A 27,812-nucleotide genomic window follows, 5' to 3' on the forward strand; every position below is an offset into this window, starting at 1 on the left:
TTGACAGAGTGATCCGCACCATTGGTTACCTGTTGTTCATGCTCCACCTCAACGCCTGTTTCTACTATGTTGCATCCGACTACCAGGGCATTGGCAAAACCAAATGGGTCTACACTGGCAAAGGCAGCGCGTATGTACATCAAAACCATACACTCAACAGGTCAAATAGTAACTTGAGAGGTGAGCACTACACAGATTTGTTTTTATGATCCATTAATGACACTAGGTATGCATGAGCTCCGTGCACACATCCTACAGTAATATTCAGTCAGTAAAGTAAACAGTACAGTAAGTTGTATCTGTACTGTTAAAAAGCTTGTAAATTCAAAACATATCTGTTCTTATTATCATAGGCAAGTAACAATAACTAACGCAATGATACTGTGGAAATCTTTGAACTATTTTGTCATGCAAAACAATTATGAAAACTTTCAAAGAAATTTGATCCTGAAAGGGATGCAGAGATTAAAATGACTCAGATCTGACCATTTATGATCCCTTTATCTATTAATCGATTAGCGTCATAAATATTTCAATACACACTAAATGTGAAGCACTGTAATTTATATTTTTTAATGCTGTTGTAGCTACCTCAGCAGTTTCTTCTATGCAGAGAAATCCCTGCTGATGATCGCTGAGTTGCCTTTCCCCGACACCATGTTCGGCCAGATGTTTCAGATGGCCAACTACTTTTTCGGGGCCTTCTTTTTGTCCACATTTCTTGGACAGGTAGTCTTTTTTTTTACTGTACAGCACATTTTTTTAATATTTGTTTTATACTTCTCTAACTCTTCTTCACTTACAGTGTTAGTAGTCTGCACAGAAAAGCAAATTAGTACATTTGGATGAGCAAAGTAGTTGCTCATACAAGTCAAAGGGGAATTAAACCATCATGAGACCAAGTAACACATCAACATCCACTAATGCACAGCAGACAGACGTTTCAGGTAATATCCACCACTAAACCTCAAAGTCTTGCAGTCCTCCTAACCTTCAGGCCCTTCCCCTTCGCCCCAAGGTACCTGCGTTGCTACTACTTTGCTGTTCGCAGTCTGATTAACATCGGGGGTCTGCCTGAACCACACACCGTCTTTGAGATTACCTTTCAGATGTCAAACTTTTTTACGGGTGTCTTTGTCTTCTCCAGTTTGATTGGACAGGTAAAACGAATAAATGTAGCATTCCTGTAGAATAAATTGGAAGTCTCTAGATAGTTACTAGTAGTTTTTAGTGTCATCTAGCTGTTTGCCATAGATACTTTACTTTATAGAGGTAGAAATTAAACCCATAACTAAATGAAGTGGAAATTGAAAAGATTTGCCTTTCCTACACATTCCTTACAATACTATGGGGAGATTTTCATACAGTATCTGTATTTGTTTTTTTTAACTATGTGTCATTCATACAACTATTAGCAGGTATTAGGGGGTGTATGGGCACCAAGGGCAGAATAGTCAATCACACATTGAAGGAAATGTACCTTTCTAGTTTACCATATGTATCTCCTGTAGTTACCAGCGGTATTTAAGTAGTAACATTTATACGTTTCCAGGTAAATACTAAGTTTTGTTTTTTGTCTTTACCTAATTATTACCAGTGAAAATTACCCAGTAATAACCAGCACGTTAGTGTTTAGTTAGTGGGTCAATACTTCGAATTATTGCTGTATTTACCACCTTGGGACCAATCGGTAATACCCAATAATACACAAAACACACCCTTTATTTTCTACATAAATACCTAGTAACTTAAGGGACTGTAAAAGGAGGGGTTAAAAACGTTCTTCTTTGTATTTCTGTGGAAGTACACAGAGCAGTGCGCAGCAGATTTTGGGGCGTGACAAACGTACAGACTAGAGCTAAAAAAGGTGGAGCCCCCGGTGGCTTTTTCAAAACCTACTGTTTCTACAGCAATGTTTTAATTGTGAGATTTGCATAGGAATGAGATGTCAATGGACTTTGAGGTTCACTGTGGAGGATCCCTTAAAAGGGAAACAACGATACCATAGCGCTGACTCGCGTTGAGCGAAATAATGCTCCCGACTGTTAAATTATCCATGTACCACCTTTCCAATGGACAGCTTGGATAGCCATCTAACTAGACAACATTCCCAATCATGATGAACACTCAAATTATCTAAACTACAGACTATGGCCGGGTTTCCCAGATTCGTTAAGAAGCTCTTAACACTAAGAGCTTCTTAAGAACGTTCTAAGAGCATTCGAGAGCGCCCTTAAAACTTTCTTAAGACGCTCTTAGCGTTAAGAGCTTCTTAACGAATCTGGGAAAACCGACCTATACCATTACCGATGAACGAACAAAACAGAACAAACACAACAACAGAACTCCGAACAATGCTTATCTAACTAAGCGAATGCCCTTAACTTCGTAGCTTTTCAGCTTGCCATGGGGCATTTTGGGTAAAACTATTAAAACTATTGCTAATGGATCTGTTTTATTCTACTACGCCACTGAGTGCGTTTACTTGACAATGAGAAACCCGATTACTAGCAGTTGTTGGTTTATGCCAATAATACGATTACTCCGTTTACATGTGTAATTAGTTATGCGATTACTCAATAAATGCGTCTACATGATTATTTTTATTAATCGTTGTATGCTCCACGGACAAAACTTGCACCATCATCCTTCTGCAACAAAGTGTCGCCGTGTCTTCCTGTATCGGCCCTACTGCTGTATATTTCATTTAATCAACACATTGAATCCTACTAAGAAAGCCGAGTAAATGCACTCAATGATAGGCTACACCTGCTACTGCTATTACTATCCCTACTATAATTTCAGCTGTTAAAACTATAATATTCTTGTTATGACTAGCTAGCCTACTTCTTCTTCTGTTTAACAGTTCAGCTTTCAGCTTCTCCCGCATTGTAGGCTATTTAATCTCTTAGCTTTGTTAGATGATGCAGTTCAGCTTCCACACTGCCTCTTGAAATTAAACTATTTCTTCGATTGCTTCACAATGTTCAAACATTCTCCCGCATTGTATTTAAGCAGTTAGCTTTGTTAGATGATGCAGTTCAGCTTCCACACTTCCCCTTTTTGTGAATCACACATTTTTTTAAATTAATTTCAGCTTTCCAACGCATTTTCAGCAGGAAATGCATTTTCTAGTTATTGATGGCCAAGCGGCGAAGCCACTTAAGTGTTTATACCTTTTCTTACTATTATTGGTGGCGAAGCTGCGGAGCCACTTACGTGTTTCTACCTTTTCTTATTATTATTATTAAGTTGAACACACCCTATGACGTCAATTTCCGCTTACATGGATTTTCCGCCATTTCTGGTTTTAGCAAAAACTTTTTTAAGCCTACAATGTTTTTCCATTCTTCCCCAGAATCGGCACACATCATCATCAGAGAAACCCTCACTCAGGCACAACTATACAGTGACAATTTGTGAAAAATATACATTTTTCAATAGTTCACAATGTTTGAAGGAATCCGCCATTACTGCTTGCAGCTATATTCGGAGGCCAAGCCGCGAAGCGGCGAAGCCACTTTAGTGTTTCTACTTTTTCTTATTATTAGGGGCCAAGCATCGAAGCTGCGAGGCACCTATTTTAATTGGTATTATTATTATTCTTGGTGTCAATGGCAGCCCCTAGAAGCGCTTAATCGAAAGTTGTGAAATTTGGCACACTATTTGGGGACAGTCCCCTGGTCTAATTCACAACCACCAGCAGGTCAAATTTGGAGTTGCGTTTACACAAGAAACTTTTGAAGCGCATGTCCGATTATCAAAAATGAGGTATGGATTCCTTGGATCAAGCAGAGTTCAACGCACACCAATTTCTGGTTATATAGATTTCCTACCATTTCCGGTCAGCCTACTCCTCCTACAATTTTTGTTCCATTTTCTTCTAAAAATGACCAGATATGCTCTTCAGACCAAGCCTCACAAAAGTTATGGTAAAGTGGTAAAGGATTTTGATCCCCACAAACGTTTGTCCATGACAGCCAATTAAATTCTGCAGAAAAGCCACCAAACAGGAAGTGAAGTCATATCTCAGTTTATCAGTGCAGTATAGGTCATGTCATGAGTTAAATAAATTAAAAAACACATAAAAAAAAAGGTTTCTCCAAAGATGGTTTCTGTCATTTTATAAAGTTCTTATCAAACTGATGTCTGTTCATTCTTATCAGTTTTTTATTAGTTATTTGAAGATATACAAAGGGGTTGAGACGTCATGATTGACAGCTGTGATTGACAGCAGGTCTGAGTGAAGTAGTCGCGGAGGCACTTGCAGACTGTGTGTTAGCAACTGCCAGTTGATAATGTATTGAATGGATGTGTTAACCATAGACTATGGTGCTAACCGTCTAGCTAAAGTGAAGTAGTCACGGAGGTACCTGCGGACTGTGTGTTAGCAACTGCCAGTTGCTAACGTATTGAATGCATGTGCTAACCATAGAATGTGGTGCTAACTGTTTAGCTAAATATAGATGATTTGGTTATCTACCAAGTTGTGATAGTTGAGGTATGTTTAATTTCAATAATAATGAAAACTAGAGAAGGTACAATTTCTAGGGATATTGTGAGGTGTGTTTGCGTCGTTTGCAGATGGGTCAGTTTTTTACTTACATTTTACAACTGATATTTCTGTATATTTGAAATAGCCTAAGTATGCATACTGATTATTTATGAAGACTGCATAGATAAAAAAAAAAAAGCATAGATAAAACATTTGTTGTTGCTCAATTTCAAATCAAAATACGAAGAGTGAAGTGTAGAATGGAACAAAGTTCTCATTCCCCTTAGTGAAAGAGGGGATGGTGATTGGCTGTGGCAGCCTCAAAACATTCATGCCAAACTTCCCCTCAAGTTTTGTCCTTCTGGTGATATTTTTAAGCATTCACTCATATTCCATTTAATTAGAAGAAACCCCTTTCAAACAAGCTTCTAACAACGTTGTCACTGGCAGTATCTTAGCTGGAATCGCGATTCAAACAGTAGCATTTGCAAATTGAAAATATGCCCCCAAAAACATAAATAAGAGCATTTATGATATGTGAAAATATGTAGACTGTGCCACAGGCAAGATATGAGCTTGCCAAAATGTGCCCCCCCCCTACAACTTGCTTCCCGTTTCACTGGAAAGAAAGACTTTGTGGCACAGTCCACTGGTTAACATGAGGTACCATAATGACTCTCAAGTGTGTCTGACCTTTAGACACCTTTAAGACCTTTAGCTACCTCCAAGATAGCCAGACGGAGTGATTTTTTGGCAGGCAAGATGCCGAAAAGATGCCCAAAATTTACACTTGTGAAAACTGCACATTAGCCTAAACATGTCACTCCCGCGAACAAAACACAATTATTTTCTATAACAAAACACGGAAAACATAATCATTTAAACTGTTGTCTTAAAGGACTCCCCCCCACCCCCCGAAACGTAACTTAGGCTAAATCGTTTACGAAGTGAATAGCCAAGTCCACAAACAAGTGAGTCGCAGAAATGCAGAAACTGAGTGCGTTCTCGAGCAGGGGACACTTAGGCCGAATCCCAATACTCTGTCTTACCCTTACCCCTAGCCCTTAGTGTCCCAATACTCTTTTTGATCGAGGGGTAGGGCTAAGACGAAAGGGTATACTCCCCCCTAGGAGTATGTGAATACTACTACTAATACTACTGAATACACCCTTTTACATGGTATTACAAGTCCAGAACAGCTGTAGGCTGGATTTCTCTACCAGATCTTGTCGTGTAAGGTTAGTATGAGGGAGAATTTCATCTGCTATCTGTGAAGTAGATAGTGTGCTGTTGTGTGGAGTCTGTGGTGTATTGTCCTCAGGACTTTTGTCAATGTATGTGTGATGCCCCTCGTTAGTGGAAAGCAGGTGGCATCTGTTTCTCCTGTATTCCGGTCCTTCTGCTGAACGTATGTGGTAGGAACAGTCAGTTTCAGCTGGTCTGATGACTACTGCAGGTTTCCACTGACCTTGCTCTTGAAAGCGAATGTGTTGACCTTCCTGCAGTGGCGGCAGAGGTCTCGCCGACCTGTCGTAGTATCTTCTCTGCTGTTGCTGCTGGTGGACTTGCCCAGCATGAACTTCTCTCTGACTGACGACCTTTGGCTGAAGCTGCTGGTGGGTATTGGGTAAGACTGAGTGCAACCGTGCCCATGAGCAGCTGAGTAGGTGATCTGAAGCTGTCAACAGGAGTGTTATGATACTCAAGGAGAATGAGGTAAGAATCTCTTTAGTCAATTTTGGCCTTTTCCATCAGCAATTTTGCAATCTGCACGGATTTCTCAGAAAGGCCATTACTTTGAGGATAATGCGGACTGGAAGTTATGTGGGTAAACACCCATTTGTTTGCAAAGGCTTCGAATTCTCTGCATTTGTATTGAGGGCCTTTATCTGATATAACAGTCTCAGGTATGCCATGTCTGGCGAAGGTTGCTTTAAGCTTGTGAATCACAGCAGAGGCTGTAGTGCTGTGCAGTTTGTCAAGCTCAAAATACCTGCTGTAAAAGTCCATTGTGATGATGTATTGTTCATTGTTCCAGGTGAACAAATCCATACCAAGAGTCTGCCATGCTCGATCAAGGCTCATGTGGCTGATCATGGGGTCTTTGCTGTTGGATGGTCTGTGTTCAAGGCATGTGTAGCACTTTCCAACTGTTTCCTCAATGTCCCTTGCTTTCTGCTTCCACTTTTCGATGCCCATGTGACCAGTGTGTATCCGTGACAACATCTTAGCATGCAGTGAAGTTGGGATCACAAGTCTCTCACCCCTGAATATAATGTTGTTCATCTGGGAGAGTTTGTCGCGGTAGTTCCAGTACTCTGCAATGCTTTGTGGGCATAGTTTCCTCTCCTAGATAAAGTATCTGCCACAGGGATGTCCTTGCCTGGTCTGTGGACTTTGGTAAAGTCATACAGTTTCAGCTGAAGGAACATGCGTTGCAGCCTGGGGGGTGCTGCTGCAACGCATGCTGGTTAGTGGTCACCTTCTACTGTGATGTCCATAGACATACTGGTGGAAGCGTTTGCATCCGAACAGTATGGCATAAAGCTCTTTTTCAATCTGCACATAATTGACTTCAGTCTGTGAGTGATTTTGATGCATATCCAATTAGTCTGCCCTCTTGTAATAAAACTGCACCCAGTCCATATTTACTGGCACCGACTTGTAATGTGAGGTCTTTGCTGGGGTCGAAATATGTTAGGACAGGACCCGGTTCCTGTGTGATGAGCTCTTTAACCTTCTGAAAAGCATCTTCATGCTGTGTATCCCATATTAACTCACTTGTTTCTTTCAACAGGTGGCGCATAGGCGCATTGATGCTGGCAAGATCTGGGGCAAACGTTGACAAATTTCACCATGCCTAAGATTGTTACTAGCTCACCTTTGTCTTTTGGCGATTTCATCTCCTTGATGGCTGCAATTTTGGCTGTATCTGGCTTGATCCCGTCTTTGGTGATGAGGTGGCCAAAGTAGCTGACCTCGGTGGCGCAGACAACACTTTTTTCTGGGTTCATTTTCACTCCTCTCTCTCTGGAGCATTGCAGCATGGCAAGGAGGTTTTCATCATGCTCCGGTTTACTCTTGCCATGTATGAGGATGTCATCCACAATTGCCATGACTCCTTGTAGATCTTCATAAATCTCGTTCACTTTCCGCTGGAACTCGTCCTGTGCGGATTTCACTCCAAAAGGTAAGCGCAGGAATCTGTACCGTCCGAACACTGTGTTGAAGCTGGTCAATTTGGAAGACTCCTCTGTGAGCTTTATAGCCCAGTAACCTGACTTGGCATCCATCACACTGAAGCAGCATGCTCCAGCTAACCTGGATGTGATGTCATCAAGGGTTGGTAAGGGGTAGTGTGGTCGTTTGATTACCTTGTTCAAGTCTTTAGGGTCGAGGCATATCCTTAGCTTGCCTGTGCGTGGTTTTTCAGCAGCCACCATTGAGTTGATCCATTCAGTTGGTTCAGTGACTTTCACAATGATTTGTTGTTTCTCCATGCTCTGTAGCTCATCCTGCAGGCGATCCCGCAATGGTGCACTCACCGGGGAACAGTCCTATCCCCTTGAAAACGTCCGCATACTCCTCCATTACAGACATTTCTTGTGTAGTGGGCACAAAAAGGACGAGCTTGAGCAGTCCAAAATCTAGACATGCTTTTAATCCAAGCACTGGCGGTGCATGTGTGTCCACAATATGGAATTTCAGCGTGGAATGAATGCTCTTCTATCAGCATGTCATGTGATATTTGCCTCTAACTGCTAGCTGTTCTCCGCCATAGCCATAAAGTGGGGTTGTAGAGGGCTGAACCACATTTTGAATTCCTAATCCCTTAAAAACACCTGAGGGAATGACGTTGGCTGAGGCTCCAGTGTACAACTTGAATTTGACCGTCTTTCGATTTGGCCCCACTTGCAAATATGCAAAAGTCTGCTCAGTGTCTTTTGAATTGTTTCCTTGTGTAACTGCATCAATAAAGAAATCCTCACCGTCTGCATTTTCATCTGGTTCATGTCCACTGACTGTATGGACTCCTTTCCACTGCTTGGAACGACATACTTTTGCAAAATGGTTCCATTTGTCGCATATCTTACACTGTTTCCCTTTTGCTGGGCAACTGTCCATCGTGCCATGGGCCTTGTTTCCACAGTAGCCGCAGGACTTAGCGTGATCACAGTATTCGACTGGCTTGTGAGCGTCATCTCCTTTTGTCATTTCTTGGCGTGCTTTCCAGGCATCTCTCTTCAGATACTGCTTGCCAATTGCATGAAAAGCATGTTCTTGTGAACTGTTTCTGCCATCTATTGTCTCAGAGCTGCCAACTCTCACGGTTTCGCCGTGTGACACACGTATTTCACCCATTTCTCACGCTCTCACGCCACACCTTGTATATCTCACACTGAAAAGGCAACGCCAAACAAGTAGCCAAACTAACGTTGTAAACATTAACGGACGACGCGCAGGTTAACCGAGTGAAGCAACATTGACGCGCAAACAGCCGTGCATGGCCGCGGGAACTAGGGGTGCTCGAGGGTGCTGCAGCACCCCCTGACAGCACGAGAATTTAAAATGATATGACCTAAAAATCAACCACCGTGGCACAGCTCCGCAGTAGCGGACTGGCATTCGGGAGCACCGGGAAAAGAATAACTATGGAAAACCAGGGTAAGAAACGTAGGGTGGGGCTGAAAAATTAAGAGACAAAGAAATCACCTTCACTAGACAAGGTTTCACTAATTGAAAAACGGCTGTTTATTTTACATGAAGCTCAACTATTTTGCGCTCAAATAAAGGCCAACACATTTTCGCAAGGATTGAACTCCCTAACTCGCATCCCATTGAACACAGACTATGCTTGCATTAGCAGGGCAGCTGTGGTGGCGTATGACCAGTTCTGGTGGGCCGGTCTGGATCAAAGTCCAGGGCCAATTTTAACTCCCAGTTCCTCCCTGCCGCCCCGCAACATTAAGCCCCCGCCAGCACCCCCCTGATAAAATATGTTCCCGCGGCTATGCAGCCGTGTAAACTCGCCTTTGGGGGGAGTGAAGCTCGCAAAAGCTCTTCCGGGGGGAGCTACCAAATCTCACGCCAAGGTTTTTGGAAAAGTTGGCAGCCCTGATTGTCTTAAGTTGCACTCGCTCTATTTCATAAGACCTAGCAATGTCTCTCGCTTTGTCTAGGGTCAAATCAGATCCGACATTAAGCAGCTTCTCACAAACTTTATGTGAATCTACTCCGAACACCACACGATCCCTTATCATTTCTTTACTGTTAGCATATCCACAGTCCTTTGCAAGCAGTCTCAATTACGTTACAAACTGTTCAATAGGCTCGCTAGCTCCCTGTATCTTCTCATGGAATTTGTAAAAATTGTAAGAAAAAATCACATTCAACTTCGGTATTACGTATGCTTCAAAAAGTAATAATACGACTTTAAAACTTTTGCTTCTGCCTCCGTTAATATCCATGTATGATAGATGTCTCTACCTTTTTCTCCGACCCACAATGGAAGATAGCTGCACTTCTCCTCTTCTGTGTTTTTGCTAAACGGACCCGTAAACATCAATTCCACATGTAGTTATAATTTTCGCAATGCTACGGGCAGGTTGATGGAATCCCAATCCATACGAGGTGAAGGAACTCCAGCGACGTCCATTCTGTTCGGGTCTTTTCACTCTGAGTTCACTCTGACACGTCTTGTTTCGTACTGAATGTACAAAAATCAGGAGCACACCGACGTGCTTTAAACTGTACTTTATTAGTACTGATGCGCGAGTAACATCATATGTGTTCTAGCTGTGTCACGTCTCACTTTAAACCAGGGGTCACCAACCTTTTTGAACCTGAGGGCTACTTCATGGGTACTGAGTCATACGAAGGGCACCCAGTTTGATACACTCTTCTGAAATAAAAAATGTGCTCAGTTTGCCTTTAGTTATGTATTGTTATTAATGATTAATGATATTCATCTATGTGAAGACACTGATCATGTTAATGATTTCTCACAATAATTATCAACAATGACTTAAAGCAATGACTCAGCAATTGATTACATTTGCTTACAGGATCACTATAACATTTCATAGGAAAAATCTTGCCAGTGACAAACCCTTTTGACAAATCTTAACTATGTAGCACCTTGTTTGAAAAATAAATCAATTATGTAATGTTTAAGAAAAATCAATTTACATATTTTCAAATAAATCGAATCACATTTTGACTAATGACCAAGTCTGCTGCATTTTTACAAAATAATCTTTTACATTTCATGAATACTCTTTTGAATGGAACACAATTTTTCCTATTTTAAATTCACAACATTTCATAGGAAAAATCTCAAATGTTCACTAGCCAGTGACAAACTCTTTTAATAAATCATTAACTATGTATTGCACCTTGTATGAAAAAGTAATCAATTATTTAATGTTTAAGAAAAATCAATCAATTATGTAATGCTTAAGAAAAATCAACTTACATATTTTCAAATAAATCTAATCACATTTTGAACTAATGACCAAGTGTGCTGCATTTTTACAAAATTATATCTGTTACATTTCATGAACACTATTACATTGAACACAATGTATCCTATTTTTGATTCAGCTTTGCAAATGACACTTTGTTAGTGGGAAGACTGGCATTGCATGCTGTTCACCAGTGTGTTGTAGTCTGGTGTGTAACTTGACACTGCAACTCTGAGTGAGTCTTGCAGATGTGCATCAGTGAGGCGGGTTCTGTGTTTGTTCTTGATGAAGTTCATGTCAGAAAATGCTGATTCACAGAGATAGGTTGAACCAAACAGGCTGGCAACCTTCATAGCTGCTGTGCTTACACCACTGTACTTTTCTGTGTCAACAAGGCTCCAAAAGTTTGGTGCAGCTTGGTGAGCTTTGAGGTGCAGGTCATTCTGCAATGTTACAATTTCAATCTCCACCTGTCCAGCATCCAAGTTGAACGTTGCACTTAGTTGCTCAGCAATGTCAGTTATGTCCTTGTTCATGAAAGGATTGGAGATGAATGAAACACATGGCTCAAGCTGATCAAGGTCACAAAACCTATCCTCAAACTCTTGTCCAAGTCTGTTTATGACTTGACAGTACTTTTCTGCATTTTTGTCCAATGCCTCAGATGCAGAAGCATTGTCTTTCAGCACCGACTGCACAGAGGGAAAGTGCAGCATTTTTTTTCTCTGTAAATGCACAGAGAAAATGTTCATCTTGGCTTTAAATGCATTTAAAGCACTTATCATGTCAACAACAGTCTTACCTTTGCCTTGCAGCTCGCAGTTCAAGTGGTTTAGTTTCCCAGTAATGTCCGTTAGAAATGCGAGGTCAAGTGTCCACTCTGTGCCCTCTAGCAGCGAGACATCTTCCCCTTTGGACTGCATGAACTCCTTGATTTCACCCAAAAGTGACAAAAAACGAAGCAAAACTCGTCCTCTGCTCAGCCATCGGATTTCTGTGTGTAGCAGCAGGTCGCCATATTCTGCTGACATCTCCTGCAATAGCACCTTGAAGATCCTGTGCTGTTTCGCTTTGGAGCGGATGCTGTTGATGATTTTCACAACGGGAGTCATCACGTGCTCAAAGCCGATCACTTTTGCACATAACGCCTGCTGGTGAATGATGCAGTGGTAATGCAGAAGTTTTGGGAAGTCTGGGTCACCTTTACAGTGCGCGATGAAACCTGCATGTCGGCCGATCATAGCAGGAGCCCCGTCTGTAGTCACCGCTACTAGCTTTTCCAGTGGCACCTTTTTCTGTACGAAAAACTCCTTCACCGCGTTGTAAACGTCAACTCCCCTCGTAGTTGTCTTTAAGGGCAGTAGTGTCAGGAGTTCTTCTTTTGTGGATAAATCTGCAAACACCATCCGGATAAAGACTGACAGCTGCGCTGTACTGCTGTTGTCCACGGACTCGTCGCACTGGATGCTAAACCACCTGCACCGCGCCAGATCCCGGTCCAGCTGCTCTGCCAGGTTAGTGGACATAGCTGACACCCGTCTAGTCATCGTCGATGACCCCAGTTGGACATCGGAGAGAGTGGAGATTAGATTGGCTCCATTTTTCTCGTCTTTAAGTACAGTGTTGGCAATAATCATCATTGCTTCTTTGAACACTTCTCCGTCTGAAAAGGCCTTCTTCTTCTTTATCAGAAAATGTGCAGCTCTAAACGAGGCTTCGGTTGCTTTTATGGAGTTCTTTGCCGGCTTCGTGAAAAAAGACTGCTGCTTTCCCAAAGCTGCCTTTAGCTCACGGGCTTTTTCTGCCCGTAGCGCGCTTCCCGCGGGGTAGTTAGCCTGGTAGCTGTTGTGTGTAGCAAAGTGTCTCTCCACATTGTGCCGCTTTGCCGTCGCCACAGTCGCGCCGCAAATGAGACAAACGCAGTTTTCTTTCACACTTGTAAAAAAGAATTCTTCCTCCCATTCACTGTGAAAATTATAGGTTCTCTTCCTTTTTTCTGCCATGTTTTTGGGGTAAGAATGTGCATTCAGCTCATGGATTCAGCTCCCCATCATCGGTGTTCCCGCTAAACGCTCAGCCCCGCGAACACTGAATCTTCCTTTGTCATGCGCACTCATCTTTGAACTAGAATAGGTCAGAAATCGACTGAATTATCAAAACTTCCATGAATTGTACAAATATTTTTTTATTTTTTATTTTAAAGATCTTGTCATATTCATATAGCCTACATATAAATGCAAGTGTGATTTTTTTTAGACGCAGCTCACTGGAGAGTTGTGCTATTTTTAGAACAGGCCTGCGGGCGCCTCAAATGGTCCTTGCGGGCGCACTGGTGCCCGCGGGCACTGTGTTGGTGACCCCTGCTTTAAACCAAGCCCCCACGCCTCGCCCCTCGGCTTAAAGCAACGGCCCCGGTAGATATAGGTAGTATTGCATTACGGTTAGGTTTCCGACTCTTCCGGTGGTTTTTATTCTATTAACTCCAGTCAACATTTACTAAACTATCTCCCCCAATAATTTTTGTTCGATTCTCGAACCTGGCTCATACTACTAGCTTTTTCATCGAATAATTTTTCCAGATTTTTGCTAAATTTGAGACCAATCCAAAATGGGTAAACTAGCACCCCATTTATTTGCTTACGTCAATAAAAGTTGCCTGCAAATGTGCTCGCGGATACTAACAGGGCACGAGCACCAAAGTTCACATTGGCCGATAGCCGATTTACATTGAGCTGAATGAGCCATAGACTTAAATTGAATGAGGATAGGGAGAAATGGCTTGAGTTGCCTGCCTTGTTGTGGCAAGTTAGCACATCGTTGTCACACATACATGAAATGTTGTTAATATAGTTTATTCCCGTTATTTTAAAACGGATTGGATTTTTCGTAAAAACGTTCATGACATGATGGCAAAGATATTATGTTAAGCGCAAGCATAGATTGTTGACATGTCCATCTGGAGCAAAGACGAAGATTAATACTGTAACTGTTAACCACAATAGGAAATAGGAAATGATATATATTTAAATAATATTAGTCTTGCCTTCAGAAGCTTTTGTTAAACACACCCATTATTCTTTTTTTGATCGTGCCAGACTGCTTTTGTGGGACAATGAAGGTCCTCAGTGACTATGTTTCACCCCCACTTACATCTGATGGTAACGTCTTGTAGCCTATATGGTTCTATGAATATGCCCCTTTCAAAGGCAAATGTTCAATAAAGTATATTTTAGACACACTTCTCGAGCTTTTATTTATTACGTTATTAACATGTCTTGTTAGATCACGTTATATCCATTAATAGACGTTTGGTTTTCTAGGTTGAACATATAAAACACAGGCCACATTTCTACACCGATGATAAATTGAAGGCAGTGTGAATTTCGTGGCATTTCGTTTGAATATAAAGTTGACAGTAAGCTATGGTAAGTCTGCATTATGGAAGATTTCGGTTACTTAAATTACTATTAAGCTTTCTTTGCCTGGAGAGAACAACGACGGAGCTGTTCATGTTAACAGTTTATTTCATCCGATACAATGCATTGGAAATCATACTCATATCACGAAGAAAAAAAGCAACATATGTGATGAGTTCTATCTAGAATAGCCCTATATTTAGCCCTATAGCCTATTTCTAAAAAACAAGTAGAAGGAATACTATACAGTGACAGAATACATTTCCATTAAGTTTGCATCATGTCTTTGATTCTTATCGGACTTTCTGCCCATAGATTATGCCTTAGCTCACACACTCGGAACCATATAAATCTATGCTTGTGACTGGTTGTCGCAAAGTATGACGTGTACAGCTAGTTGCAAGCGTGTCCAAGGTCTCTGAGCTAGGGGAAAAAAGAGCCACTGTTTAAAGCTAGACCGGAAGACACGGAAGTGGAAATATGGCCGCGCCCGGTCTCACGCTCTCGCTTGCCTCACTGCGCCACTGAGTCGCTGAGGGACGCCATCTTGGAAGACAAAAGTAACTTACTCTAGTTATATTAACTCTATGCTTTAAACACACACTGAGGATGCGCAGTTGGAATGCAACATATAAATCATGAAGTGCACTGATTGGCCAACAGGAACGTATCAAATTATATTCAATGTAATATTACTACACGGTCCTGTTCATGTGTATTTGAAACTTTTTTTTAATCGCTAGTTTGCTCCGCTAACGTTACATTGCTGATTTGCACAACAGTCCCGCATTTCTCTGATTAGCCTTGAATGGACTCCATGCATGTCTACAGTTTGAATTAAACTCCATTAGCAGTGAATTTCAAACTAATTTAGTTTGATATCAATGCATAACACTACTTGCTTTGGAGACATCGATATATGTAACCGTAACCAATCGGTGTCTCATTTCATAGGGCTATGTAGCCCTTACCCCAGAGTTTCAAGACACAAGGGCTAGGGGTAAACTAAGGCCCCGTTTACACAGAAGAAAAACGCATATATTTTCATGCGGTTTGGCCTTTCATTTACACGAAAACTGAGGTTTTATCACGGAAAACAATAATTTCTAAAAACTCCAGCCAAAGTGGAGATTTCTGAAAACTCAGTTTTTGTGTTTGCGTGTGCACTAGCTTAAACTGAGTTTTAGGTTCTCAAAGCTCACAGTATGGGACTAAAAAAGCATCACGTCATGAGAGCGTCCTGTTTATAGTAACACGTGCGTTCGACTTCATGCAGCGCCGGTGTCGCCTGCAGCCCGGCTGACTTGAAGCAGCCAATGGCTTTCTCAGCTTCAACGCAGCCGGCTGTCGGCACCGCCGGTGGTGCATGAAGTCGAGCATAATGGGGTCATTTATTTGTGAATTGCGTTATATTTCTGAATCACGAAATACATTTGTTTATCGTATTTGTGAATCATTCAAACAAATGAACCTCAAGCCTGAAAGGTAAAGGAAGTCGGTCGTGTTATTCGTAGTTGTTGATTTTGAAAATTGTGATTGGTTTGCATGGCTTTATCCTTCACATTACACTGCCGCCTACAGGTTTGGCATAGTACAGGGACAATCTCCCCGAGGCAAGTAGGGTTAAGTGCCTTGCACACAATGTCATTAGGCACGGCCGGGAATCGATCTAGCAACCTTCAGATTACTCGTCCGATTCCCTAGCCGCTCAGCCATCTGACTCCCTATACAATACCCTCTGCAAACTGAAAAATTGCCCTCAAAAAAGTTTACGAGAACGGATAATAATGTCTCAGTAACACCAAAGAAAAGGGGATCATGTGATGTGACTGGCTATCCGCGCCGTAAGCAGGGAAAACTGCCTTGCGCTTATCCCTTTCAATTGTTCGGGTATTGAATAGCATCGATTGCTCCACAGGACTTATGATCATCAATGGACTGGGTGTTGATATCATAGCCTGGAAACATAGCTAGTTACATGTTATCACCCTGGCCTTTGCCTGTGGTGTTTATGCAGCTGTCTTGTCGTTTTAGGTAGCTAGCTATCTCCCAGAAGTTAAAGAGATGCTAAACTAATGTTCTACAATGGGTAGACCTTCGTGAACAAATTGACAAAGTTTAGGCTGTGGCATTGAGGTTCAGGTTAGTAGTCAGATTGCTTCACCAATTGAAAAACTAATCTGGGACTTTTGATTTAAGTAAGGTGAGTGCCAAAAATGTTCTGTTGCCGTTTGGCTTCCTAAAGTTTATGTTAAAGATCCTGTAAAGTGGAATTGAAAATTTGTTTTAAGTTCATCACACCACAGAAGAATGTGTTGACTAACTACCCATCCAAAAAAAACAAAACAAAAAATACCAACAAGCATGTTAAATTAGGCTTTGAAATCGTGAGAAAATCAGCAGTCGTCTCTGTTTGACCCTGGGGGGCGTGTCGACTGAGTGTTTTATGTATTAATTGCTTTGTCTTTGCTTCGTACCAGCTGAGTAACAGAATGCAACCGTCTGTGATCTGACGTAGATAGGTTGCTGTGACGTTGATCAGTCGGGTTTTGGCTCCGCCTATACAAAACCTGAGCTGAAAACGGAAGAGAAACTGTTCAACGGTCTAACTCCATATTTCAGTGCAAAAAAGTTTTTGCGCTTTGCACATGCTTTCAGGAACTAATTTCACACGTATATAATGTACTGAGAAGTAAATCATAGAATTTGCTTTACAGGATCTTTAAACAGCGGTGAAATTGTATTTCTTACCAGTGTCTCGCGTACAGCTTTGCCGTGAGCTACACTGGTTTAAAACCACAGGTCACAATTTAACTAACGGATCATTTACTTGTAATCTAATGTCATAATAAAACCTAAAGCAAACATTTATTTGTGAGGAATGTTTATTTTAACGATTGAAAAACAGATGTATCACAGACCGCTGTGAAATGCTAACGCCTCGTGAAATAAAAGATTACTGTTTTCCGAAAGTAGATGTACTATCTTAATAATATCAGCATATATCATATTGTACATTACACTTCACAATTGTGTTTTTTATCACAATGTTAAATTAGTAAATAGTTGTCACCCTGGCCTCTTTGCTTGTGGCGTTTCTGCAGTTGTCTTGCCGTTTTAGGTAGTTAGCAGGGTTGGGAGGATTACTTAAAAAAGGTAATCCGATACAATTACAGATTACCTGTTAAAAATGTTAATCAGTAACCTAATACAAGTATCACAATATTAAAGTAATGTAATCTGATTACTTGGATTACTTCAATGCCACATGTGAAAATGAAGAACACAGAAAAGACACATCAATAAAATGGCTTTAATTTAAGTGTATTCTGTAAATCAACAGCACAATGTAATCTTAGAAAAGAAAGACGAGTAAACCAAGTTTTAAGAATCAAAACGTAGCCTCTGCTCAGTGTTTTTGTGTATTTTTTTAAAAGAGTATTTTACATGAAAGAAAATGTAGAACATCCACTGTATTTTTTTTATCTCAAAAGGGCCAAAGGCATGTGCCTCCATACTGAAGGCATAAAGTCAATCAAATTGTAGCTTTGGGTAAAACATTCTGTTGTAACGAAGGAAGAGGACTTGCTCCATGTGTTCATCTGACATTCTGCTACGAGATGAGGTAAGTACATTTCCTCCGTAACTGAACAGACGTTCAACTGGGGCACTGGAAGGCAGAGTAGTGTTATATTTTATGAACAGCTGCTTAACCAAGGGAAATGCATGCAGGGAATCCATGGTCTTCATTGTATCATCAAGGAACCGCCGAACCTCTTCCTCCGCTGTCCCTTTATCAGCCCTGTTACTATTCCCAAACACAAAGAACTCCTCATCTGATTCATCACTATTAGTGATGGTGTTCATTTCAGCTCCAGGAGGTCCCCTGGATTCCAAAGATGCTGCTTCCTGGATCACTATTTTGCACATATCCTCTTTATTCTCTGGAGAGAGCCAACACAAACAAAATGTTGGCATGGTGGTTGTTGCCATTTTTGCATCATGGCTACTCAGTATGGCACCAAAGCGATTATCGAGAGCCTCAATGACTGCAGTGAGGATGTTTGCTGTGTAGGTAACATGGGGCATTTTTTCAGAGAGCTTAGACTTGAGGCTTAAGATGGTTGGAATGAGGAACCCAAGATAGCACTTTTTCTCCTCCTAAAGGAAGATCAACCGCTTGAGCAAGTGGCTGTAACACAGATACATATTCCCTGAGAAAAGTAATCTCATGAATGTGTAACCTGGGCACTCCAAGCCTTCCGCAGATGTCGCACAGCTGATCCTCTGTAAGTCTAATCAGTTTAGAAATGGCCAAATGTTCACAGCTCCATCTTGTGACACATGGAACAGAAACCCTCATATTGGCAATATCTTGCACTGCTTCTGCAGTTGCTGATGACTGATGTGCCTTATTCTAGATGGAAGCACACTTTCCCATTGCGCTTCAGTACATTTTCTGCGATGACCCTGTTGATGCTGCTTTATCCACCCCATTGGTGGCAATCAGGTTGAGTGTGTGTGCTGCACATCTTTGATGAGGGGAAAGAGAAAAATGAAGCTCCTCATCTCCCTCCATCTCCAGAACTGTATCCATATCTAAGAACCTTAGTCCACCATCCAATTCATTTGTTGCTGCTGCCTCCTCAGTTGATTCAAATTGACGGAAAGCTTTAACAAAGTTACTCCCGTTGTCTGTAACTGTAGCCCTTACTTTGCGTTGTATTTTGAATTCAGCATGTATTTCACTGATTTTTGCAGCAATGACATTGAAAGTATGACGTCCCGTCACTCGTGCACAGGCCAATGCTGCAGACTTCCTCTCCATTGTATCCTCCTCAATCCAGTGGCATGTCATGCCAAAAAAACCTTCTATTATGTGCACTCCACAAGTCTGCTGTTGTGCACACATTTGTCACTTTCTGCAGTTTTGCAGTCAATATGTCTTTCATGGCAGCAAATTCCCTCTCAATACGCTGTACTAATGTCTTTCTGCACATTACTGTTTTGCCACCACTGATTCCCTCTACAAGCCTTTTGAAATAGGCCTGCTCAACCAAGGAGAAAGGCTGAACATCATCAATTACAATTTCAAATATGAGTTTACTGACTGTACTTTGGGAGGTACTGTGCCCAAATGTAAGTTTGGATTGTTTGAAGGGAGGATGTAAGTCCTCTTGTCCATCGTTTTCAGTGATTCAAGATCCACTTGGCTGGTCATTGGTCAGCAGTAAGTGATTTGCATGCTTCCTCTGAAAAAAAAGAAAAAAGCCTCCTGTTACCATGGAAACAATAAACAAAGCTATCTAAAGTAGCTGCTTCATTGATATCAGTAATACTGGCTAATAGAAAAGTTTTGTGTAATAAGTATTGCACTTTGTGTAAGTGCAATACTTTACTATAGAACTGTTAAGAAGTTGTATAGTCCGGCGGTCATTATCTTAAAATAAATCCCCACAGGACAAACAGTACATTTACATTTAGTCATTTAGCAGACGCTCTTATCCAGAGCGACTAAGTACAGCGACTAAGTAGCGGTAAGTACAGGGGCAAGTGCCTTGCCCAAGGACACAACGTCATTTGGCTCGGCCGGGAATCAAACTGGCGACCTTCAGATTACCAGCCCAATTCCCTCACCGTTCAGCCACCTGAATTACAAGAGAGAGCTTTACAAAGTGCATAGGTCACTGATAATAACAACAAGATAGCCCCAAAGCATTGCAGGTGGCCAAAAATAGAAGTACACATTGTGAACAACCAAAAAATAAGTGCTAACAGTACAGGTTAGCTAAATTATTGTAGCCTTAGACTAGCTAACTGATGTTACAGTAGTTCTGGTATTTATCTCCGAATACAAGTTCTCTAGAAAAAATCTAGAAAATGTTCATTGTAACTGTACACAAAATGTACTGTAACCATAATCTGCTATTTAAAAAGATCAATGTCCGACATCCAACTAGTGCTAGTGTAGCCGGTGTGTGGTGAAACTCACTCCTCAAGTATGTAACAGGCCACCCGCGTCAACAAATTGCTATCTTTTCGTTGGCGTAGTTGGTAGTGGTGGCGCTTGGGAAGTCAGAGGTGGTGAATTCGACTCCCGTTCGGAGCGGACAGTGGCCCGTATACCTCTGACGGAACTTGCAAGCCCACGTCTGTCCCAACTGTCAGTTGTCGTGTAGAAGTTAGCTTAGAAATGTTGGTTTTACCTGTAAATGCTTCTTTACATTGGATGTGGATTCCTTGGCTAGGGACAGCATGTTCACTGTGGGGAGACATAAACTGCATTGTACTGTAATATTATTTACACTTTCAGACTTGAACACAAAAAAGTGGTGATATTTCCAGCCATTGAACCATTTTTTGTTGAGCTCGTCATCATATCGTCTTCACTGCTGTCTTCTGGGCATAGAGTTAGCTTTTGGGTTGTCTTCTCTTGGAGTGGTTGTCTTCTCGTGGAGTTTTGTGAAAAGCGCATGTCCAGGATAATGTTCTTAATTTAAAAAATCAAAAATGTGTATTTTATGTGTAATCCTGTTTGTAATCCCAATTTTTCCTAAAAGTATATGTAATCTGATTACGTATTTTTTGTTGTTGTACTGTACCGGAATACATTTACCTTTTGTTGTATCCTGATTACGTACCCCCGTTACATGTAATCCGTTACTCCCCAAGCCTGGTAGTTAGCCTAACTATCTCCCAGACGTTAACGACCTGCTAAACTACTGTTCTACTACATCAGGGGTACTCAATCAGAAACTCAAAAGGTCCACTCACCAAATTTCCATTCAGTCGAGGGTCCGGAACGGACCATGGTTTATTTTTCTTGCCCTTACCTCTCCCATTGACTCCCATTCAAAATTGACTTAGGTTTAGTCTTGACTTAAATTGACCTAATTGACTTAGGCACAGTGCCCGTGCCCCTGGGCATCTTTCTCCCATAGACCAGAGTTCGGGGGTAATTTTGTTCAGTGTTTATGCTTTGTGTCATAGTGATGTTTCACGTTAGCTCTACCACTTTTGACAAGGGCAACCATCTCATTGCAGATTAAACACATCGGTTTTGTGCTCCCCACCAGCAACACAAATGCGTTCTTGTCAGTCCATTCTGTCTGTAATTTGCGATTTTTCTGAATCAACTTTTCGCTGGGTTTTGTCACACCATTATTTTTGCTAAGGAAGAACAGGTGTGCTAGCTACCATTAGCAAATCAATTAGCCTGCGTTGTTGCGAATGACACACAACCTGCGTGACCCACAGAGGTTGCGGCCAACGTTGAGTGAGTGAGTTGTCATGGTGACTGCTATTACAGCTCCTGATTGGATCTTTGGATCGGACACAGAAGATAGAAACCACATCTAGTAGGAAAACCATAGACATAATAAATAGCGTACAGGCTATAAAAAATGTGCCGGTTAAAATGGAAACGTTCCGTCAAAATGAATCAACTCCATAGGCTAATAATATATCGGCTAAAGGTCCGGGTCCGGATAGGAAGCCGCCTGGGTCCGGACTCGGACCGCGGTCCGCCATTTAGTGACCCCTGTACTACATGAATCACAGGTGTATTTGTGACGTAAGTGACGTTAGTAACTGTGGCTAGGTAGTTAACCACCGTTAGCTTCACTTTTCGCCAGAAAACCTTAAATTAAGCCTAAACGTTGCAACGGAACGTGAAATCCAATACAAGCAATGCAATCGTGACCCAAGACGAACATTTTGACACCAACGTTGTCTATTTAGTGCAAACATTTATGGAGCCTTGGGGTGGTAAAAGCTCCAACACACCTGATTCAAATAAATGGGCCTGATAACGACCTATTAATTTGAATCAGGTGTGTTTAAGGAGGGAAACATCTAAAACGTGCAGGGCAGGGGGTCCGAGGACCAGGATTGAGAACCACTGCATTAATGCACTTAGTACTTGGTTGGGAATCCTTTTGCACGGATTACTGCATCAATGCGGCGTGGCATGGAGGCAATCAGCCTGTGGCATTGCTTAGTTGTTATGGATGCCCAGGATGCTTCAATAGCGGCCTTTAGCTCATTTGCATTGTTGGGTCTGGTGTCTTTCAGCTTCCTCTTCACAATACCCCACACATTCTCTATGGGGTTCAGGTCAGGGGAATTGGCAGGCCAATCGAGGACAGTAATGCCATGGTCAGTACACCAGTTACTGGTGGTTCTGGCACTGTGGGCAGGTGCCAGATCATGCTCAGTGATAGTTTGGGGAGCCATGTCAGCTGCTGGTGTTGGTCCACTGTGTTTCATCAAGTCCAGAGTAAATGCAGCTGTGTACCAAGAGATTTTAGAGCACTACATGCTTCTGTCTGCTGAAAAGCTCTATGGAGATGAGGATTTCATTTTCCAGCATGATCTGGCACCTGCCCACAGTGCCAGAACCACCAGTAACTGGTGTACTGACCATGGCATTTTGTTTTGCTGTTATAAACTTTTTTTTAACTTGGTCTGAGGAAATATTCTAATATTTAGAGATAAGATATTTGAGTTTTCTTCAGCTGTAAGCCATAATCAGCAATATTAAAAGAATAAAAGGCTTGCAATATTTCAGTTGATTTGTAATGAATCCAGAATGCATGACATTTTTGTTTTTTTAATTGCATTACAGAAATTAAAGAACTTTATCACAATATTCTAATTTTCTGAGACAGTCCTGTATATATACAGTCTATGGTCTGTATTGACAAAATATCTTAAGGCTAAAGATATCTCCCAATTTTCTGAAAACCTCAAATATTATGAGCGTGTCAGTGCTTTTTGGACTTTAGGATTATTCGGTGCAAGATTTTTTTACAAAGCATTTTAGCGCTAAAACCAGCTTCTAAATCTGTGAAAAGTCATATTTAACTTAATCACAAACAATCCTAACTTTCTGCAATCTCTCTCGTTATCAGGTTAAAATTTTTGAAACATTTAGTGATCTTTTAAAAAGGAGTAGCCTTTATCACAAGGACATAATGATAATAGTAGAGCTAGTCAGGGATGCAGTCACTTTGTCAACCAACAGAAACAACCCAATAACGCCGGAGATCAAAACCTGAGGTTTTACGCTAGTTGGCCACAATGAAAATGCAGCTATGCAGCGCAGACAAACTACCCAAGCCAAATATATATATAATTAAAGTATTATTACAAAGTAAAAGCACACATTGTATATTTGTGTATAAGTACAAAAATAAATCTGTGAAAAAGTAGGCCTATGTGAATAGTCATGTCATAAGTACATTTTCGGAACACTTTTGAGAAAATATAAATATAGCCTAGTGAAAATGTATTAAGCTCCCATTTAATATATTTTTACAGGTTTAAGTAGGTAGTACTGTCATCTGTCAGTAGAATATTACATCAAACAATAAATTCCCTCTCCAGACATCATCCAACTATTCACGGTTTCCTCTTGATGTTCGCCAATTACAATGAAACAAAACAGACTTCATGCCCGTAGCTGGGCAACCCTGTGTAGTTGGTGCTATAGATGAAACACATGTCCAAATCATTGGCGCCAGGTGACTCAAACAATTTGGGAGAACAGGACAAAACCAACCCATGGTGTGATGTTTTACATTAGTTGGCTTCTTATCTTTAATGATGTAAAGTTGAAGTGATTCATTTGTCATATCACAACTATGCTATATGCACAGTATATCACAAAGTCAACAATGACATTATTTTGACATGACATGCACCAGCTAAATAATGTACAGTAACATGTTTAAATTAATTCTCATGTTCAAATGTAGCAATAATCTGACTAACTACCTAATGCAAATTTAGAGTATGTTTACATGACAATGATGTACAAAAAACGGAAAAGTTACTCCTTAACATTTTTTAAGTTTCCTGTTCACACAGATCCGCAGAAATGACAAAAAATGCTGTATAATGCATGCCAGGCCAGTAGTTGTCGATGTCACTTCGTAAAGAAACTGCACACAGGCATTCCTCCACAGAAGGGATTGTAGTTTTTTCGCGGGTTGTTAAGTACTCAAGCACATGCATATAGACTGAATACATCATTTTTTTTTACAATTTCACGTTTTATTTCTGTTTACACAGAGATTATACAAAAAAAAACTTTTTGCCAGTTCGAAACCCGTTGTCAAATGTTTGCATTTTTTGTCCCCGAAACACCATTGTTTTTTTATTGTTGAAAACATTGTGTAAACCGCCCCTAACAATGTAAATGTAGCTGCAATAAGTAATAACGGATTCCTCCTGAAAATTGCGGACAATATTTTTTTTACATGGTAGACTAACTATAGAGATTTTAGAGATTTTAGAGACTAACAAAGATTGATTTTAAGTTAATTTTTTAGGGTTTTCACAAATTACAACTGTACAGAACAATCTATAATTTGGACATTGTCGGTTTCTGAGACGTTTTTGTTCCCCATGAGCAATAGCCATCCATGTATACCTGCTTTCAATGGAATTAATATTGTACTAAGATGCTATCATGTCGCCAAATTGAATATGACAACATGATAGCACCTTAGTGCAGTATTTCTATCATGAAATCATTGACAGAGACCCATCCTTTACCAGCCTATCACTGTGAGCCATAGTAATCCATCCATAGTAATGAGGTGCACTGCGCCCTTTTTCTAGTTTAAGATTACTCCTCATTCCATAGAGGAAAAGTTGGTCTTGGCAGCTTTTTGAACAGGTTTTCAGAGGAAACCTTTAAGTGAAACCTTTTACTACTATTTGGAAGAACTCTTAAGTACACCCCCGGTGAGTTGTCAGACCTATGAATAATAATATTTTATGTTATCTGAATCATGAGGTAGAATTTTAAAACAGTCCAGATGATGGGCAGGCGTCTATATTTAAAATGTGGAATTAAAATTAAGATTATTTAGTTTGCGTTGCTAACCCTGACCGTATAACATATGTCAGGATTTTTAATTTAAGTTTCATTCAAGTCAATGATTGTACATAATTTCCCCCAAAAAATGTGCATCTTTTGTCACCAATCTCAGATGAGAGATGTCATTGGTGCAGCTACGGCTGGAGAGACTTATTTCCGTGCCTCCATGGATGGCTGTGTGTCGTACATGGTGACCAACCACATCCCCAAATTGGTGCAGAACAGAGTCCGCACCTGGTACAACTACACCTGGGATGCTCAGGGTATGCTGGGTAAGTTTCCCAGCAAACTACTTCTATTGAATTTAATTGCTAATAGAGATACACTGAGATGTGTGAAACCATAAAGCTGGGATTTATGGATAGTAGTATGCTTATTACTGAGAAAAAGGTCTCTATCCTTTCCAAGATCAGAATCAAAATAAAGTTTAATCGGCAACAAGGAATTTACTTTGGTGGGCAGGTGCATACAGTAAATATATAAGAATCTTTAAATAGTGTATGCAGTCCTTACAGTGAGGGAAGAAAGGATTTTATCCCCTGCTGATTTTGTGCGTTTGCCCACTAACAAAGAAATGATCAGTCTATAATTCAAGGTTCTTGAAAGGTGCTTAAAGTGGTTGAAGTACTTGAATTTGACTTTTGGAAATTTAAGTCCTGGAAAACCCTTGAAAACAGTCATATTAATGACGAGGTACTTGAAACGTGCTTGAATATTTAAAGACAATATATATTAATTATAGTAATTTTGAAGTGTTCATTACAAATAAATACAGTCTTTTCGCTCAAAATTTACATTTACATTTATTCATTTAGCAGACGCTTTTATCCAAAGCGACTTCCAAGAGAGAGCTTTAAAAAGTGCATAAGTCACTGATAATAACAACAAGATAGCCCCAAAAACATTGCAGGTAGCCAAAACATGAAGCACATATTGTGAACAACCGAAGTGAGTGCTAAAGGGAAGAACCATAAGAGCATGTAGTTAAACAAGTTACAATTAAAGAACATGAATCGCTATAAGTGCAAGTGTTCCTGTGGAAAAGCAAGCAACAGTAAAAAATATTTCACAGCGAGTACAACAATATAAATCAGTTACCACTAACCAACAGGAGCAACAAGTCTCGAAGCAAGAGTCAATGTGATCCTTGAGGAAACTAACCTTGGGACCAGCAAACCATTCCTAAGTACCGTTGTACTCCCGGAACAAGTGCGTCTTAAGCCTTTTCTTAACATCTCGGCTCATCCCCATCCTGCTAATTTAATTAAAGCACCATCGTTTTTTTCTGGCATTCTTTGGTTTGCGTTATAGCATATGATCATGTTCTCAATTAATTTAAGTGTTTTTCAAGCACGATAAGAGCCAAATTAGAAATCAATTCAGTTCTGAAGAAGGGCTGTCTGAAGCGGCATTCTTTGCACAAACACCAGACTCAAACACAGAGATAAAAGCCGCTTCTCCTCAGCCAGTGCGCGCCAGTACTTTATTGATTAGGCTTACTTGAGGACGAAACAGAAAATTGTCAAATCTACCATTTGAGCGAGTATCCTTGTAAGAAGTATTTAATGAAGGTGAAGAGCTGGAAGAAAACTGGATTTGTGTCAGATCCGCGACATGTGCGTCAGGTCAAGAGACAGACGTCTAATAAACCCACTTCTGTCCGTCTCATAAATGTTAATCAAAGAACAAAAAAAAAGAGAAAATCACTCGCTGCTCTTGATTGAATAACATATGTAGCTTTAATAAGGATTAATATAAAGTAAATAAAGCATATGTTTGAAAAATGAGATCACTGATTGTAGTCCTTGAAAACCCCCAAAATTGTTTGTGAAAAGTCCTTGAAAGTACTGGAATTTCATTCTACCAGTCCCCCCAGGATTTTGCGGGCCTTTTTTGTGATAGTTTCGGGCTGAAATTCGTGATTTCACGGGAGCTTTTCCAAAAAGTTACAATGAAAGTTGCTGTGTTTTTTAGGTGTTTGTTGCAATGAAATTGTGGTAGCAAGGGAAAGTTGCGAGATAAAGTTGCGAATTTCCCTCTTTGTAATTTTAATTGAGTTATTTGTTTAAAATGAAGTAATTAACAAACATTCATTAAACTAGGTTGACAAGACGTCCTCTTTTACCCGGACATGTCCTCTTTTCGAGACCTAGAAAATGCGTCCAGTAGGGATTCCAAAATTGTCTGGGATTTTGCCTCGTCGGATATTTGTGCTTCTTCTTACAAGTTTTGTCAAAGGTATCTCCCTTATGTTCCACCTTCTTGCTGACTGTAGAGAGAACTGTCATTTTAATCAGATAGTGCGGCATGCATTTCACTACCAACATAACACCCCCGCCCCCCCCCTCACTTCGACACGAGGAAGTGTCCTCTTTTCACAAGCTCAAATCTGGTCAGCCTAATAAAACCATTGAGAAATGGTCCCCTAAAAAACCTTACCAACATGCCAATTTTCATCACATCCCATATTTTTATCCTTATCCAACCAGAATTTACATTTGCATTGAAGGGAGGAATCTCAATTTTTTTTTACAAAAAAGATTGAAATC

The 27,812-nt window shown here is 40.7% G+C and overlaps 1 protein-coding gene across 2 annotated transcripts in view; it reads left to right on the plus strand.

The window, feature by feature from the left end:
• Nucleotides 1–27,812, plus strand: part of LOC124465570 (cyclic nucleotide-gated cation channel beta-3-like) — a 42,040-nt gene that overhangs the window by 285 nt on the left and 13,943 nt on the right. The window contains exons 2-3 of one of the 2 annotated variants that reach the window (XM_047017434.1): nucleotides 8–130; nucleotides 25,376–25,535. In XM_047017434.1, coding sequence (XP_046873390.1) covers nucleotides 104–130; nucleotides 25,376–25,535 — 187 coding nt within the window. In that variant the 5' untranslated portion in view covers nucleotides 8–103. Of the gene's footprint in view, nucleotides 1–7; nucleotides 131–25,309; nucleotides 25,536–27,812 lie in introns of those variants that run through there. The other variant, XM_047017433.1, reaches the window with a different exon arrangement.

This window comes from Hypomesus transpacificus, unplaced genomic scaffold (genome assembly GCF_021917145.1).
Source record: "Hypomesus transpacificus isolate Combined female unplaced genomic scaffold, fHypTra1 scaffold_60, whole genome shotgun sequence".
Classification (NCBI taxonomy): Eukaryota; Metazoa; Chordata; class Actinopteri; order Osmeriformes; family Osmeridae; genus Hypomesus; species Hypomesus transpacificus.